Below are 19,176 nucleotides of genomic sequence, written 5' to 3'. Positions count from 1 at the left end.
AGGGTCAGCTGCAGATGCAAGGATTCTTCGAGATGCCGTTACTAGAAAAGATGGGTTAAGAACCCCTATAGGTGAGAATTGAATTTACTGGTGCCACTAAACTTTCCAGAGACTTATTTAATTAAGATTTGTATTTAACATGTAACAAGGTTGCCTTGATTTGAATTATTTCAGGTTGCTATTATCTATGCGATAACGGGTATGCAAATGTGGAAGGGTTTTTAACACCATTCAGGAAAACACGTTATCATATGGATGATTGGGCGCATGGTTCCATTGGTCCTCAAAATTACAAGGAGCACTTCAACTCCAAGCATTGTCGTGCACGTAATGTTATTGAAAGGACATTTGGTCTGCTGAAAAGACGTTGGGCTATACTTCGGAGTCCATCATTCTACCCCCTAAAAGTTCATAATCGTATTATTATGGCTTGTATTCTTCTGCATAATTTCATCCGTTCTGAAATGCCAAATGATCCGCTAGAGGAAGTTGTCAATGCTACAACCAGCACCACCAATGAAGATGTTGACTGTGACTTCATTGACAGCATCGAATCTTCTCCGGCTTGGGATATGTGGAGAGAAAACTTGGCTTTATCGATGTATCACAATAGATGAAATATATTAGATACATATGTTGTTTAAAACATATTATATATTTTGGAGAGGGCTGTCTTGGGTGTTAATCTTTGAGACAAATGAACAATTTATTATGTATCTTGGATTTTGTGATTGATTTGGTATTGTTATACGTAAATGTCTCGTTGACACTTCTTTTTGGTGGTTGTTATTTATTATAAGCTTCATTGTTCTCATGTTTCATGGCTTCTTTGCTTGGTTGCTGTTATTTCTTATCAGTTTCATTTTCTCATTTTTTAGGATTCTTTGCTTGGTGCTTATTTCTTATTAGCTTCATTTTCATGTACACAGGGCTTAGCTACTGATATAAAGCATACATGGAGGGTGGAGCATCTAGCAAGGCATTACTTGAGAAAGGAAAGAAATCGGATAAAGGTCGACGTATCTGGACTATGCGAGAGGAAGAAGTCCTCATTCAATCACTGAAGGATGCAATCAATTCTGGTTACAAGAGTGAAAATGGCTTTCGTTGTGGGTACTTGGTGTTTTTAGAAGATGCAATGAAAAAGGTGTTTCCTGAAACTGACTTACGAGGTATCCCACACATCAACTCAAAAATACACGTGTGGAAAAAAACACACGGTACTCTGTTGACAATGCTTAGTAGAAGTGGAGTCGGGTGGAATGAAACTGAAAAGATGGTCGATGCCACGAATGAAGCTTGGGAGTCCATTATTAAGGTAATATCTATTATCTTTCTTTTCTGCATTATGAAGTCATTATTTATTTATTGTTTGGACTAATGCTTTTACTCTCTTATATTAAATTTTCACACAGAATGATGCTACTGCACGTATGATGCGCTATAGGCGCTGGCCATATTACTATGATTGGTGCGAAATTTTTGGGAATGATCGTGCCAATGGAGAAAAAGTGGAGACCTTCACTAAAATTGTACAAGGGGTACTCAACATGACAAGTGACGTAGGGCTGGAAATGGAAGCTGAGCCGGATGACGTACTTCATACCATCAATGCTACTAGTGAATCTATGTCTGGAACAAAGCCACATTCATGGACTGTAGATAGCAAAAAGAAGAAGACTAAAAAGAGAAAATTACAAACTCAAGGTGAGGAGCTTTTTATTGATGCAATCAATAAGTTCACTTAAATGACAAGGGATACCATGTCTGATCTTATAAAAAAGTTTGGCCATGATATAGATGCAACAAATGATGTATTTTATGCCTTAAGAATGATTGAAGAACTGACCAGAGAAGAGAGGTTGGCTGCTGCTGAGATGTTAGTTGAGAAACCTAAAAAATTGTCTCTGTTCTTGAGTCTCCCAGTTGAGGAAAGGCTAGCTTTGGTTAAGAAGCTACTGAAATCAAGCTACTGAAATAAATTAGGATGTGCTACTGAAATCAGGTTAATAAGCTACTGAAATCAGATAAAGTAGATTTGGATGTTTTATATGCTTTTGGTACATTGTATTTAGTTTCTATCTTTTGATTGCTTCTGACAATCATGGTAACAATGTGTTTTGTCGATGCTAACAACTAGCACAATTTCTTGATTTCTAATAAGCATCGAACTTCATATCCTTCGCTTTTATGCTTTACTTGTATATGTTTCTTTTTACACCGGCAAAGAACACCTCAAAAAGTGAGAAAATCTAAAAAAAGGTTCACAAAATGATTTTGTGAAAATTATGCATGTTTTTATATCAGGTTGTAAAGAAATATTTTGTTTTTTTATATTCATATATTGATTGTTATCCTTCATTTTTTATTTTTTATATTTCAATTCATGCAAAAGAGCACTTTAAAAATTAAGAAAATCTGAAAACAAACAGACAATGGTTTTGTGAAAATTATGCATGTTTTATTATAAAAATGTGCCTCTAAATTTATATATAAATTCATTTTTATTTATTTAATTTAATAATAAAAATAAATCGTGACTTTATTTTTGTAGGAAAAATTACCTCCCACAAAAATGATTTCATATAGATCAAAAATTTTACTCATTCTCCAAAAAAATTTATCATTCACAAGAAATGGCATTTTTATATAATTAAGCATGTAATTGTGTGAAATTAACAAGGGCAATTAAGAGAATAAACATAATAATCCTACAAAACTAAAAACATACAAAACAATATATTATTCATATCTATGTATTACTTATACACATCTTATCATGTTTTTATCATAATTTCACTCATCTCTCATACATCCCATCTATGATACCAAACGGTATCCTAGCATTATACTAAAATAAATTATAACAAGAAAAAAAAAATGATACAATGAAAAGTTAGACAAGATAAAATAGAAAAAAGACAAAATACTTTTTAAAAATGAATAAATTTTTAAAAATTAGATAAAAGAAGACAAAAAAATTTATTATAAAAAATTTAAAATAATAAAAATAAAAAAGAATCCTCAGCAAGCAACCTTACTGTAGATCAACAGCAGGGGATTCTAGTCCGCTCGAGAGAATCTTCAAGTTAATTACCCATTCAAATTTATAATCTTTTATGTATGATTTAGTTCCATTCTTGTAGGTGATGGTGTTTTGTTCCACATTTAGTGGCTTACATTACGAATTTGATATTTGGTTTTCAGATCTCCCAATTCAATCATATTAGATACCGTTTGGTATCATAGATGGGATGTATGAGAGATGAGTGAAATTATGATAAAAACATGATAAGATGTGTATAAGTAATACATAGAATTGAAACAGTTAATTGAATCGTCAAAAGTTGATGAATTAGGTGAATTGATTGGCATACCTTAAACCATTTCCAGGTTTCATTTGTGCAATTCTCATCAACAGGTGCGGGCTTCACAAGAAGTATAGTGTGCAACTTCAAAACAGATGTGAGGACCTCATGGAAATGAGTGCTTACAGTATGCCCACTGCGTTGATAGTCGTGCCCAATGATTCTATTTTTCTTATGATGCGCTAAAATAGACAAAAATATCGCAACCTTCTCTTCGACCCGAAGATATCTAGATTCTTGAAGGCCTCCAACATTGATTAATAGGTAACATAGTCGTGCAAATGCGTTTCTACTCATCCTCAAGTTAACAATACATTGCACATCTCCTACTTCAATTATCCTATGTAAATGGTTGATTTAGGCTTGTAACCTTTCTGTAATAACATACAAGGCGTGTCTCCTATGGTGTCTATGTTTTTTTTGGGATAAAAACTTGACATAAAAACGTGTTATCAATGTCAAAAACACGAACCAAGAGGCGAATAGTTGACGTAGTATTAGAAAAATATGGATGGCTTCATCTTCTTTTCCCATTACAGAAGTCATTCTGCAACATGGCGGCCAAGTTGTACATAAATTTATTAAATACTAACCATAGCAGTATGTTCACATTTGCAGCAAGCTTTTCCCAAATAATAAACATTTCAGAATCAAAATAATAACGATTTCCTTTTAAAAAAAAACTCAAATACACGAACTCAAAATAGCTGGATATGAACAGAAATTCACCACCATGTATTCTTACAGGCATTTTGTAAAGCAATACTTCACAATAGTCACAATAATTAGAGCAATTTCAAGCACATACATATTTACCACAATATTCAATGGGAATTTCGATTGCTTTTATGTGTTCATGATAATCAGAGCAAGTTCAAGCACAATTTTATTTTCACAAAATAATTCACATTCATCAAACCAACCATAATATTCTAGCTAATAACATCCGATCTCAATTCCATCGAGAACGACGAAGAAGAGAGAAGAGAATAATGTCGAATGTAACAAAAAAAAATGGATCATACCTACAACGTGAATTAATCTTCGAAATCCTGAGTCATTTACCTGCTACGATTCAAATCTGAAGTTGATGAGAAAGAAATCGCGAAAAAATATCAAGGAAAGGGCACAATGAAATTTTGAATCGATACCTCAATCTCCCATCAGCGGCTGCAGCGTGTGTAGGGTTTTCTCGCGTTGCTTGGGTTTTGGCATGGGAAGAGGGGTAAGTTGGTAAAATTTCACCAATAGGATAATCATCCATCATTAATACCATGGGTTAGAAGGTATTTTTCATCAAGCCCTCATCAAATATCATACCGGGCCATGAGATATAATTAGGATAACAAAAAAATGAGAGAAACATGGGATGATTAAAAATTTATGGATCATCCTACTCTCATCAAATGTACCAAACGGTACCTAGAGGTACAACCAATATATCATACAACGATATTTACAACAATTATGTTGTGATATTTTACTATTATCTCGTGAGATTTTGATATGATATCGTGAGATTTTGCATTCAATGTATCGTGAGATTTGATAAATTAAAATTTTGTATTGAATTTTTTGTGGTGTATAAATTGTTGTACAAATTTGGTTGTACATATAGCATTGCTCTTTATTTTATACTATATAATATAATAATATACCAACTACATAAAATAAGTATATTGATCATTTTAAAAAGAGGATAAAAATGCAATTTCATAAATAAATTTATTATTCCCTATTTTTTAATAAATATTATTTATCTATATATTATCTCTCCCTATATATAAAGCATCTTTCCCTTAGACACCATCTTTTTATTTGCGAAAATTACCCTTATGTGATATAAATATTACATTTTTATTTTTATTTGTTTTTTTAAAAATTTTAATATTTCAAATTTCCATATTTTTCTCAACTAAACATTATAGATAAGATAAATTGATAAATAAATTTTAAATTTATTTTTATATTATTTTTATAAATAAAAAAAATAAATAAATTTAAATATTATCGAAAAAATAATATTTATACATAACATACAATATTAAATATATTATATGATTTTATACACACGCAACGCGTGTGTGCGATTATGCTAGTTATATATAAAAGTTGAGCCCCTTAGAGGGGGGACACCAAATTTTTTTCCGAAATTGTCCTCTCAATTCATATATGTAAATTTGAATTTATTTGTATATATTTTTTTCAACTAACAATTATAGATAGGATAAATAATTTTTTAAATTTAATTATAACTAAAGATTTTATTTCTGGATGTTTTTATATTTTTCTCAACTAACCATTATAGATATGATATTGATAAATAAATTTTAAATAAATTTTTATATTATTTTAGAAATGAAAAAAAAATAAATTTAAATATTATTAAAAAATAACAGCTATATGTAGCATACAATATTAAATATTATATTATTTTATACACACGCAACGCATGTGTGCGATTATGCTAGTTACTTATAACTAATCTTTACAATTAAAATATTACTTTATTTTGAATTTAAAATAAATTATTTTATGCACACGTATTTTCGCATGCTTGAAAACAAAAATACTCTAAAAACTAGGTAATAATCTGAAATGATAAAGATGATAATACGCCAAGGTCGTTAAATTCAAAGTATATATCAACATGAAAACAAAAAATAAATAATTAACATATTTTGAACATTCATTTTAACTAATATCGTTACATCTTCATAAAGAAAAACAATTAATCAAGAATATGTATTATATACATCTCCACTAAATTAATGGCTTCCAGAAAATATTTATGAAGATCAAGTGGGGCCTATCTTAAATAATACACTATCTATATATAAACACAAAAAAGTCTGCTAAAAATAGTGTTGAGATCTGTTGAGGTGAATTTCTCTTAGGTCTGCTTGATGGAATCGGTTTTGGGTTGAGAAACTGATTGATAAGCTGATTTATCGATATTACTGTAGCAGTTGACCCTTGTAACTTTTAGTTTGGTTCAGTTGCGGTTAGTCATTTGAACTCCTGTCTTCTCATGTGTCGATGTTAATTGACAAACAAGTGTATTGCACAGAATGATGTCAACTAACAGATTAGAACTAGTAATTCAATGGATTGATCGGAGCAGCAAGCAAGTAAGAATGCACAACTGAAAGTAAGATGACATAGTGGTTTGTTTATTGATGTTCGAAGATTTCAAAGACTTTTACGTCATCTCTTTTTCCACCTCGGAAGGGTTCACTCTAAAAGACTTTGACTATTATATTCAACTTGCAGCAGCCCACTCCAAGGCTAGGACTTACACACAATCGCATATCCCAGAACTCTTAAACTAGTAGAACTCAGCCCTCGACTGATTCTAGCTACAACAAGGTTTGCAACACCTCAAATGATAAATTACAGATACAACACTTGTGTTAAAACTCAACACTTAGCACAATGTGATCCTCACTGATCTTATATACTAATATTCGTGCTTGTGTTCTTCGACTCTTGAGTATAAACTTTGAAATGCTTCTGCTTGTTTACTCAACTGAGTGTTTGAATTCCTTCAGTTTGCCTCTGATGACTTCAATATATGTGCGAGAATTATTGATGAGTCAGATACTTCTCAAGTGCCCCATTTATGTGTATTTATACTAGGTGGGCAACGACTCTTTCAAATTCAAATCAAATTCTTTAGCTTGTCTTTTTCGCAGATGGTAGCGCTTAATCGTGTCACGCCCAAATTGCCTGACTCAACTCAGATAAATAAGATATGCAGTAGTGAGAGTAGGGATCATTCCCACGAGAAAAGGGAAATTTAATGTGTTCTAAAATAAAAGAAAGGGGGTTTTGAATTTTTGAGATTAAATACTGAAAATTTAAAAGTAATATTTAATGAATTTCTAACAACTATCATGAAAGATTAAATTTTAACGACGAAAGCAATGAGAAAAAAGCCTTGGTATCGGTCGAATACACCCTTGATATCATTTATTCAAACATCGATTACCTAAAAATAATTAATCCTATCAAATATTCATCATTAAAAATTAAATTCATGTTTCACCTTAATCTTAGTTAATTAGACACCAGCGTTCTAGATTAACCCTTACCAATGAATCAACCCGGATACCTGCAATCTAGATTTAAATTTAAGGTAGCATTCAAATGAGTAAAAATAATGAATCTTGACAACACAAATACCAGCGATTGTATTTAGCCTAGTCAATTGTTGTTCCTACGATTTAACAAATTCACCCGCAGAAAATATTAAACGCAGTTGCTTCGCAAATTAGTTGATTCAAACAATTACGGATTTGAATTATAATTTAGCATTATATTGTAAAGCAAAATCTTAAGATGGCCAATCCAAAAATCTCACATACAAGCATGGAATAAATCAGAACAACTTTTGATACTGAAGAAGAACTAAACATTGAAAAATTCGAATCTCATGAATAAACTAAATCAAGGGCTTGTCTTCCTTAACCAAGTTCTAAGGTTTAGCCACAACGATTCATAAAAACCAAAGAAAAATTAAAAGAAAAGAAGAATTCTTAAGAAAAGATAGAACACAAAACCTAGCCTCCAAAGAGAGCTTCAAAGTCTGATAATTAATGTCTGAAAAACGAAATAAAAAACCTATTAAAAGTCTAGAGTCTAAAATAAATGAGTTCCCAAAAATAAAAATTCCTTCCCGAACAACGACGCTCGCTCGATCGGTAAACATTGGCCAATCAAGTGCGACCAAAATCATCATCCTCTTGTTTTTCAAATCTATGCAGCCGCTCGATCGGTAGAAACTTGCAGATCGAGCGAGCTAAAATTCCACTTCCTATTGCCTTCATTCTTCAGACGGCCGCTCGATCGATAGAAACTTGCAGATCGAGCGGTCCACTTTTCTTCAACATCTTTGCAGCATTTCCCTTGCTCCATAGTTCCGTCCAAATGTCCTCCAAAATGCACAATCTACACAACAAACCGAGAAACAAATCATGTAGACACAGAATATGCAATACGAACAAAATACGTAATTAAAACACATAAACGCATACAAAACAACAACTAAATGACATTAAAATATGTAACACAAACACAACTATCAAATTCCCCCACACTTACTTCTTACTCGCCCTCGAGTAAGTCATGCAAAAAAACAAAATGAAATAGAACAAACACATAAGCAAGGATGAATCATGCATAACATAGCCTTAGAAAAGTTTTCCCGCACAAAAAACAAAATTACAACTACTCTCGATTATCAATGATACACCTTCAGTCGAATGCGAACGTGCGTGTGTGACATGTTACCCTAGTTACATGCAACTTCAAAAGACAAGTTTCACGATTGTTCGCCGACCTAAGACAATTCAGTGTAAGTTCACAATCAAGAACTCTCTCCCAACAATCCCTCAATACAACACAACTCTCTCGAGATAAAATTACACACCGTCGGATTTTTCACCCGACATTTTTAAAGTCCCAATAATAACCCGCAGACTTAGCTATAACTAGATAGGATTCGAATTTCAATCCCCTCGTCTATAGCCCGGATGGAACTACAATCTCATGGATTCCGCAAACTTAGCTATGAAATAGTGAATAGAATTTCATTCACATTTCAAGCCCGGATGGAATTGAAATTTTAAAATTTTTAAAAGTTTAACCCCATTTAAACTTCATACTTAGCCACAAACAAGACAAATAGGATTTCAAACATCTCGCTTGCAACCCGGATGGAGTCAATTGCATTTTTATAAACTAGAAATAAAAATTGTTTAAAAGGTGTGCCCAAGAGAGTATATGTCATATCAAAAAAATCATCGAGATTCAAGAAACTATCAAGTTCCACAAATACCTAATATCGTGCAATGGTCCAACAGACATCCAAAAAATCTAATACATCACTACACTTCACCGGTTAAACAAGCGTGCTTGAGATATTCAACAATCAACCTACAGTTTCTCAAATCTAATCAAGAGTAAAAATTTCCACCAAAAACAATTTTTTTAACAAAACTTCATCATCATAGGCTAACAAGTTCATCCTTAACTCATGTATTCAAACAAACAACAACAACAACAACACAACAAATCACAAAATAAATGCAACTACGCAACAAAATCAAATGAAATGCTATGAATGCACCCCCCCCCCCCCAGAGTTAAATTAAACATTGTCCTCAATGAATCAAAACACAAACACAAACAACAAACTAAACATAATGCAATGCAAAAAAAATGTAAAACGGAACTCCCCTGGTTTACTGGTTGGCGGCTGATAAGTGAAATTTTTGCACTTATATTTTATATGAATTAGCTTGGATTTTGTTGTGTTTTGAGCGATATTATGCATTTCTTTTGTTGTTATTGTCGTTGCAGGAATTTGAGTGTTATTCATTTTAGTTGATTAAAAGAGACCGAAAGATGCAAAAAGAGTGAAGAAAAGAGAGGAGAAAAAAATTGAATTTAATTGGAACAGGTCAGCGCCCCAGCGCTATAATCTCAGTGCTATACGGAGTCTTCCGAAAGGTGAAAATTCAAGGAAACAGCGCTCCAACGCTGTTGAGGAAACAAGTCGGGTGCTCCAGCGCTACGCAGTCCTAAAATCTGGAAAGTCTTGATCGAGTTTTAAAAAAGAATTTTACAACTTATTCTGAAGGTTATGAGGGTTTAGAGAGTTTTTAGAGCAATAAGGATGGCTATTGAGAGTTTTGAAGTGCACAAGAGCTCGAAAATTTGGTACGAAGACGGAAGACGGCGGCATCCGGCGACGAAAAAGCTTAATTCTACTTCGTTCTAGTTTTCGTTTTATCTCTATTTTTCTTGGTTGATGGATTGTTGGAAAAACGTGTTTTATTTGATTTTGAATTTCGTTATGAACTAATTTCTTAGTCTAGAGGTAGATGGATCTTGACTGGAAACCATAATTGATATATTTTGATTTATATATTTGAATTCTCTGCGCAGTTTATTTGTGTTTTTCTGATCTTAATGCTTTCAATTTACTGGCCATAGATTGAATGATATTTTATTTGGAATCTATCACTCGAAAGAGGAGATTTTGAATACGACATAAGAAAATACATCTTGGGTGTTTATATTGTTCGAGAGGCATATAACTCCATAGAAGTCATTAGAAGAATTCTTGTGCTATTTACCGGATTTAATAGTTGAACTTAGATAGAAATATTGAGTTTGCTATTGAATACGAATTTTTTCTTGACACTCGAGAGAGGTGGTAGAAAATAATAGGAATTCTTGGCTAATAAACTAGAAGAATTTATAATTAAACAATCATTAGAAATAAGTTGTGCTGGACAGTCAAGTGAAGTCGAACCTCTAGCATTCATCGTTTATTGAATTTTTCTCTCGTGAACTCGTGGTTATTTAGTTTTGTTTCTTGCAAATTCTAATTTTATAAAAAATCAAATCGATTTCGTAGCTTTACATAGGATTAGGATTTTATTAGTTGCAAATATTTGATATAATATCATTTATTCATTCTCCGTGGGATCGACTTGGACTTAATTCCTATATTATAACTTGACATCGTGCGCTTGCGAGCGAAAAACACGCAACAAGTTTTTGGCGCCATTGCCGGGGATTGAATTTTATTTTATTTATATTAAATTGTGCTAATTAGTCTTAATTTTGATTTAGAGCATTTTATTTTATTTTGTTGGTTCTAATTTTAAAATTTTTCCTGTCTATGCAGTTTATGCGAAAAAGCCAAAGTTACGACTCACTGCTCTTTGATCCGGAAATCGAAAAAATTGCTACAGCTTTGAGAAAAGCTAGAAGAGAAGATTTGCAACAAATGATGAAGAAAGGGAAAGAGTTGTCAATAATGCTCCGGTGCCGATCAGAGATCACTTTCGATCGGTGATCAATAATAATTATTCTGGGATAGCTCGGTAGAATATCACAGCAAATAATTTTGAGTTGAAGCTAGCTTTGATTAATATGGTGCAGAAAAATCAGTTCAGGGGTGCAGCTACTAAAGATCCAAATTTGCATCTGCGTACTTTTCTGGAGATTGCTGACACAGTGAAGATTCATGGTGTTACTGAGGACACCATCAGACTACGATTATTCTCGTTCTCTCTTAGGGACCATGCTCGTAGTTGGTTGCAGTCATTACCTCTTGGGAGCATCACTACATGGGAAGACATGGCATCTAAATTTCTGGCTAAGTAATTTCCAAGTCTGCCCAACTGAAAATTGAGATCACTACTTTCAAACAGCAAGATTATGAGATACTATATGAAGCTTGGGAGCGGTACAAGGAATTGATTAGGAAGTGCCCGAACCATAATTTTCCGGATTGAGAACAAATTGAGTTATTCTACGATGGTTTGAATGGTCCAACGAGGATTTCTGTGGATGTTGCAGCTAGAGGTTCCATATTTTCTAAATTTCCTGAACAGGCTTATGAGATGCTTGAGAAAATGACTGTTAACAGTTATCAGTGGCCGAGTGAGAGATCTGTAATAAGGAAGTCTGCTGGAATTCATGAGGTTGATGCATTCACTGCTTTGACTGCTCAGATGGCTACTATTTGTACACAGTTGGCTGCACTGACCAAAGAGAATCAAAGTTCTACTGAGACAGCATCACTGGCGACTGCCGTAAATTCTACTGATGGATTTGAGAGTGTGGAGCAAGCTCAATATGTGAACAACAGGAATTACAACAATTATCGAGGTAATACTGTACCCAATCAATATCATCCTAGTTTGCGTAATCATGAGAATTTTTCATATGCAAAAAATAAGAATGTGTTGAATCCTCCACCGGGGTTCAATACTCAAAATGGTGAGGATAAGGCATCGTTGGAAGATTTGGTGAGTAATTTTATTGCAGAATCATCCACAAGATTTAAGAGGAATGAAAATAGGCTTGATAGTATGGAGACGCACTTGACCAATGTGAGCGCTTCTATGAAAAATCTTGAAACACAAATTGTTCAATTGGCGAATGCATTGAATAATCAGCAGAGAGGTATGTTTTCTAGCAACACTGTGGTTAATACTAGGGAGCAATGCAAGGATGTTACTCTTAGAAGTGGTAAAAAAACTTGGGACTAATAACCCAAAGGCAGTGGATGATGAGGAATTTGAAGAGATTGTGGTGGAGTCCGAAAATTCTGATAGCAAAAATTCCAGCAACTCTGCAGTTGTACCTGAGAAACCGCCTGTGCCAAAAGTTGTTCTGCCATATCTTCAGCGGTTCAAGAAGAAAGCGTTGGATGTGAAGTTTTCTAAGTTTCTTGACATCTTAAAGAAAATTCATATTAATATTTCATTCACTGATTCTTTGGAGCAGATGCCGCATTATGCTAAATTCATGAAGGATGTGATAGTAAGGAAGAGAAAGCTTGAAGAGTTTGAAACAGTGAAGTTGACAGAGGAGTGCAGCGCCATCCTGCAAAAGAAACTGCCACAGAAATTGAAAGATCCAGGGAGTTTTACTATTCCTTGTATTATTTGTGGTGCGACTGTTAATAGGGCATTATGTGATTTAGGTGCAAGTATTAATTTAATGCCTTTTGTCTATTTTCAGGTCTTTGGAGCTTAGCAAGGTGAAACCAACCATGATTACTCTGCAGTTGGCAGACCGTTCTCTGGCATATCCTTGAGGAGTTGTGGAAGACGTTTTGGTAAAATTAGATAAATTTATTTTTCCTGCTGACTTTGTAGTGCTTGATATGGAAGAAGATCAAGATGTCCCTCTAATTTTGGGAAGACCATTCTTGGCGACTGGCAGAGCGTTAATTGATGTCCAGGAGGGTGAATTAACTCAATGAGTTGGTGGTGAAGCTGTCACCTTCAATATCTATAAAACCATGAAATACCAAGATGAGGTACATTCTTGTAATCGCATTGATTCATCTGATTGTCATGAAAATAATTTTTGCGCAGGAATGGAATTGGAGGACGCATTGTCTAGGTGCCTGATTAATTCCATCAATCAAGTGGATGGTGATGATTGGGAACTTAGAGAGCAAATTCTTGCTCTTGAAATTTTGCCAAAGGAAAAAATGGCCAAGACAAAATTGAAGCATTGCCTGAGGAAGTCAACAAAAAGGTACCAGTTTCTTCTACTCCTGAATTGAAAGAACTGCTTGGTCATTTATGTTATGCATTTTTGGGAGAAAATTCGACTAACTCGGTAATTATTTCATCCTCTCTTACTCATGATGAAAATGATAAATTATTAAGAGTTTTGAGAAAATTTAAATCTGCTTTGGGTTGGTTAATTTCTGATATCAAGGGAATTAGTCCCAATATTTACATGCATAAGATTTTAATGGAGGAGTCATATAGTCCCTATGTTGATCATCAAAGGAGGTTAAATCCTGCGATAAAAGAAGTAGTAAAAGCTGAGGTGTTGAAATTATTGAATGCTGGTATTATTTATGCTATATCTGACAGTTCTTGGGTTTCGCCAGTACAGGTTGTGCCAAAGAAGGGAGGCATGACTATGGATAAAAATGAGAAAAACGAGTTGATTTCGACTCGTACTATTACTGGTTGGAGAGTTTGCATTGATTATAGAAGGTTGAATAAGGCTACTAGAAAAGATCATTTTCCTCTTCCTTTTATTGATCAGATGCTTCACAGGTTGGCAGGTTATAAACATTACTGTTATTTAGATGGCTATTCTGGCTACAATCAAATTGCTATAGCGCCAGAGGATCAAGAGAAAACAACTTTCACATGTCCCTATGGTACTTATGCTTTTAGGAGAATGTCATTTGGTTTGTGTAATGCACCGGCTACTTTTCAGCGGTGCATGATGGCAATTTTTTTTTGACATGGTGGAAGAAATTATGGAAATTTTTATGGATGATTTTTCTGTGTTTGGGTCTTTGTTTGATCATTGTTTGCACAATACGACCCTTGTTTTGCAGCGTTGTCAAGAGAAAAATATAGTGCTTAACTAGGAAAAATGTCACTTCATGGTGCAAGAGGGAATAGTACTTGGACATAAAGTGTCATCTAATGGGCTTAAGATGGACCGAGCAAACGTGGTTGCAATTGAAAAGCTTCCACCGCCAAATAATGTGAAAGCCATTAGAAGTTTCTTGAGACACGCCGGGTTTTATCATCGCTTTATTAGAGATTTTTCTAAAATTACTAAACCTTGTGTAATTTATTAGAAAAATATGGTGTGAGGCATAAAGTGGACTGTGCATACCATCCTCAAACAAATGGGCAAGCTGAAATATCCAACCGGAAAATCAAGCAAATTCTGGAAAAAACTGTTAACACAAACCGAAAGGATTGGGCAATCAAGTTGGATGATGCACTATGGGTGTATCGGACCGCATTCAAAACTCCGACTGGCATGTCACCATATAGGTTGGTCTTTGGTAAAGCATGTCATCTGCCAGTGGAGTTAAAACATCGAGCATATTGGGCGGTGAAAAAGCTGAATTTTGATATGAAGGCTGCTGGTGAAGAGCGAATGTTGCAGTTGCATGAGATCGAAGAGTTTCGTAATCATTCTTACGAAAATGAAAAGCTTTACAAAGAACAAACCAAAAATTGGCATGACAAAATATTATTGAAGAGGGAATTTTTAGCCTAGACAGCATGTATTATTGTTTAATTCTTGTCTCAGATTATTTCTAGGTAAGTTGAAATCTCAATGGCCTGGTCCGTTCACCGTGGTGAAAGTGCATCCCTATGGAGCCATTGAACTGAGCTGTCATGAAGGTCAAACCTTTCAAGTCAATGGGCAGAGGTTGAAACATTACTTTGGCAATGAAGTGCGGAACATAGAGAAAGTTGCTTTGATCGACCCTGCATAAAAACTTCAGAAAAGTCGGGCTGACAACGTTAAACCAAGCGCTCTTTGGGAGGCAACCCAAACTTTAATTTTGTTTTATTTTATTTTATTTTATTAGTTAATTTTATTGAATTTCAGTTATTTTTATTTATTTTATTAATTTTGGTCCTAATTAAGAGTTTTATTGCAGGAATTTTTCGTCACAAAAATCACATTTTGGAGTATGAAATTCGAGGATTAAGCGCTCCAGCGCTACATTCCAGGCACTCCAGCGCCGTTCTTCAGTTGGAATTTTTGATGAAATTCGAGGATTCAGCGCCCCAGCGCTATCCATATAGCGCTCCAGTGCTGTTCTGTAATATCAAAGTCGAAAGTTTAGCGCTCCAGCGCCCCATCTCTAGTGCTCTAGCGCTCTCTCTGAAAAAAGTCGGGCGCTCCAGCGCCAATTTTCAAGCGCTCCACCGCTACGCGGAAAATCTGAAAAATAAAAGGGGATCTCAGATTTCATTCGTTCCCATACCCTTTTAATTACCTCCGTCTCCACGCCATCCTCTCCTATCACCACCGAATTCTCCTCTGAAATCTCCACACCATCATCACGTGTTCTATTCTACTTCATAGTGCCCATAATTCTTTCTCGGAGATCCAATTTTCCGCGATCTAGCAGCTAGGGTTCTTCGCGGAAAAGAGGCGTCGACCTATATTATTTCTGTAGCAAAGGTGAACTTCGAATTTAAGGAGGGGCGAAGCGGTTTTGTTCTATATCTTGCCATCTTTCTATCCCGCCGGACTCGACACCAGCCGAGGTAAATTGAAAATTTTGGGGCTTGAAAATTTGGCCGATTTATTACATTGGAAGGGCTACGTGTTGTTTATTCCTTACATGCTTATGGTTATTTTTGAAGTGATCATCCGAAATTGTTGTGAGGAGTTTGTGCATTGATTGGGAATTGATCATTGGGTGGTGAATAATATTTGCTTATTTGTTGTTGGAGGTGCCGATTTTAGTGAAATTGTTGTTCTATTGAAGATTTGTGCTTTGTGTGTTTATATCGGGTTGGCAGAATTGTTATTGTTGGTTGTGAGGCGTGATGAATTGTATAGATTGGTTGGAGATTAAGCGGCATAGTGGGCCATCATGTACTGTTGTGTTGAATTATTGCTTGGTTGAATTGTGATTAGAGTATTGTGATGGCACAAAAAAAGAAGCAAAACCAGGGTGCATCTTCGTCAGGTACTTTCGATGCCCATCATTTTTGGGATGAAGAGGCCGCCAAGAATTATCCTCTCATGGTGAGCAAGAGCATGGTTAGACAAAGAGGATTTGATCCTAATTCTATTGTACCATTGTGGGATGTACGACATGCAGCTCATGAGCGAAGATGGACGGGTTTTGTGCAACCACCCGGTGATACTGTGACTTCTGTAGTCCGAGAATTTTATGTCAATCTGAAGTGCAAGCATGAATAATACCATGTACTAGTGCGAGGTAAGCGGGTGGCATTTGATGGGCATACCATTAATACCCTCAATGGTATGCCATATATAGATAAGGATGAATATTCGGCGTTCAAGGCAAGTGATGTGGACTATGACGAGATACTTGCCACTCTTTGTGAAGAAAGAGCGCAGTGGAAGATGAAGAATGAATTAGTGGTGCTTTTTCCCTCCGGGAAAATGAAGCAAGACGCGAAGTCTTGGTTTTTTCTGATAGCTGCTCGTGTGCTGCCCACCGGTCACACTTCTGAGGTGAAAAAGAAACGGGCTGCCCTGACTTACAGTATCGTCACAGGGAAGACGGTTAATTTGGGAAATATCATTCAGGAGTCCATTCTTGCAGCAGTGAAGGGCATCACGACTGGAGGATTGCCGCACCCTTCTTTGATTACAGAGTTATGTGCACATGCTGGAGTTACATGGGGTGCAGATGAAGAGTTTTTCAAGGTCCAAGGACCTATTACTGGGACTACACGAGAGAATGTACCGCCCCCTCCGCGAGCCGCAACACATCAGGACCTTCCTACCAGTAGCAGCCAGCCACCACCACTACCACCTCTGAGATCTGATATGCTGTATGAGGAGCGTTTGTGTGAGGCCTCGATTCTAATCAACTAATCTTAGGATAATGCAATTGATCAACGCAATTAAACAAAAGGATTAAAGAAATAAATTTTTTTTAAAAGGGGTGCTCGCTCGATTGGTAAGATCTTACCGATCGAGCGGCCAAAATAATCCAAGACTCTGCCAGAAAAATAAAAAGGCTTCCGCACGATCGGTAAAATCTTACCGATCGAGCGGACAAGAAATGCCCAATTCTCTGCCTCGGTACAGGGGCGCTCACTCGATTGGTAAGATTCAACCGATCGAGCGAGATGCTCTGTACCAGAAAAATTTTGGTTTTCTACTTCCAAAACAATCTCAAATCAAACCATACCACAATAACATAATATCCCATTCAACAAGATACAAAAGGATAAGGTCTAGAGTTATACAATTCTCAAAATATAACATGCATAAAATCCATCTAGTTCGGACTTATTCAAAAACAAAAAGGAGTTCGAATATATAAACGACTCCTAACATCCAAGCCTCACTCTATCCTCTCAACCATCTAGCCATGTTGCCTCTGACTCGGTCCTGCCCCACCTATTTCCAAGTACACATATAAAAAAAGACAACAACCGGATAATCCGGTGAGAATACAATTCCCAGTAAAAGAGACTATCATACAATATCACATAATATATCAAAACATGATATATGATTAAATTCCACATAAACTTCAAGTAATTCATTTCACTGCGGAATAAAATGATATGCATGACTTTAAAACTTCTGGATTAACAGACTCAGATAATCAAAAGGAATTCTTCTTTCTTTCTTTCTTCAGTTTGGGATCCCGAGGTTAAAATATCCAACAATCATACCGAACTCTCCTTTTGAGGTGTACGAGGTATATTTTAATCCTCTAAACTCTAGGGCATTTAAAGTTTCAATCTTCTCTATTTTGCAATTCACCCCGCTATCAAAAAGTGTTTTTTTTCTTTTTAGGCCATTTTCCAACGGATTAAATCTAAAGTTCGCTCGCCGCAATTTATTCCTCTCTTCCATCTGCTTGATATCTAATCATTCAACATGAATCAAACCGATTATGATAGCATGGCCACCAGAAACTCATCACTGTTCGGTGCATCTGCTCTCTCCAATCTCTGATTTTACATGAAATTTTTAATTGTTTGGTTTAATCTATGTGCCTGATCAATCTCTCAACGTAAAATCAAACTCTGTTGTTCATATATAACAATGGAAAGCTGTGTTTGTCTGGTAGTTTCTACTAACTCTGTTCTCACTATTCTTATTTAACAAATGAATCAGTTAAGTAATCTTAATATATTCAATCATCGCTTGATGTAATCTCCTTGTTTCTTCCCTTTCTTCCAAAAGTAAGTTAACATAAAACTCTCAACTGCTAGGCTTAATCACGGCCTCTTTTCATTATCTATTTATTACTCAAATCATTTGACATGAAAGAGTTTAAAGAATTGCATTAGAAAGGGAAAAAAGTGCTCACATCGTAGACCGTAATTTTGACAGGAATGACATAACCGGCTTTATCAGCAGTACGAGCATTGTAATCCTTACAAAAAGCTGCTATATTAACACCTTTCGCACCCAAAGATGTACCCACTGGCGGAGCCGGGGTCGCTTTTCCCGCCTCCAAGGCCAATTTCACCACCGCAACCACTACCCATTTCCAAAAACAAAATTTCCAACAATTTTTTTTTTAAAAAAAAGATAATTTCTTTGAATTCATTTTGAATCAACAGGCAATACCTTTTTTGGTTTTCCCGCCAGGTTTAGGGGGAGCCATGGAAATGATGGTGAGAGGGCGTGGAGCAGAAGATACGGACAGCGAGAGCCGGTTGCTAAGGAACTGTGCAGTGGTGGAAGCTCTGAGGGGTGAATTGCAAAATAGAGCAGAAGATTGAAGCGCCGCCTCTGTCAAAAAGTGTTTTTTTCTTGAGATCAT

The 19,176-nt window shown here is 35.3% G+C and overlaps 1 protein-coding gene and 1 non-coding gene across 2 annotated transcripts; both read right to left on the bottom strand.

The window, feature by feature from the left end:
• Positions 1–11,563: 11,563 nt before the first annotated feature.
• Positions 11,564–11,670, bottom strand: LOC140876729 (small nucleolar RNA R71). The gene has a single exon (XR_012148966.1). It is a non-coding gene; the product is annotated as a small nucleolar RNA R71 (small nucleolar RNA).
• A 7,023-nt stretch (positions 11,671–18,693) lies between these two features.
• LOC140862398 (large ribosomal subunit protein uL11c-like) lies at positions 18,694–19,176 on the bottom strand. Its single transcript, XM_073265420.1, has 2 exons — positions 18,981–19,176; positions 18,694–18,890 (listed from the first exon to the last, which is right to left on the bottom strand). The coding sequence occupies exons 1-2, from the start codon at positions 19,174–19,176 to the stop codon at positions 18,694–18,696; spliced, it is 393 nt and encodes a 130-aa protein (XP_073121521.1).

Source organism: Henckelia pumila, chromosome 1 (genome assembly GCF_033568475.1).
Source record: "Henckelia pumila isolate YLH828 chromosome 1, ASM3356847v2, whole genome shotgun sequence".
NCBI classification, from domain to species: Eukaryota; Viridiplantae; Streptophyta; class Magnoliopsida; order Lamiales; family Gesneriaceae; genus Henckelia; species Henckelia pumila.
The sequence above is the reverse complement of the archived record's forward strand: the minus strand, read 5'-3'. Positions and strand labels throughout refer to the sequence as shown.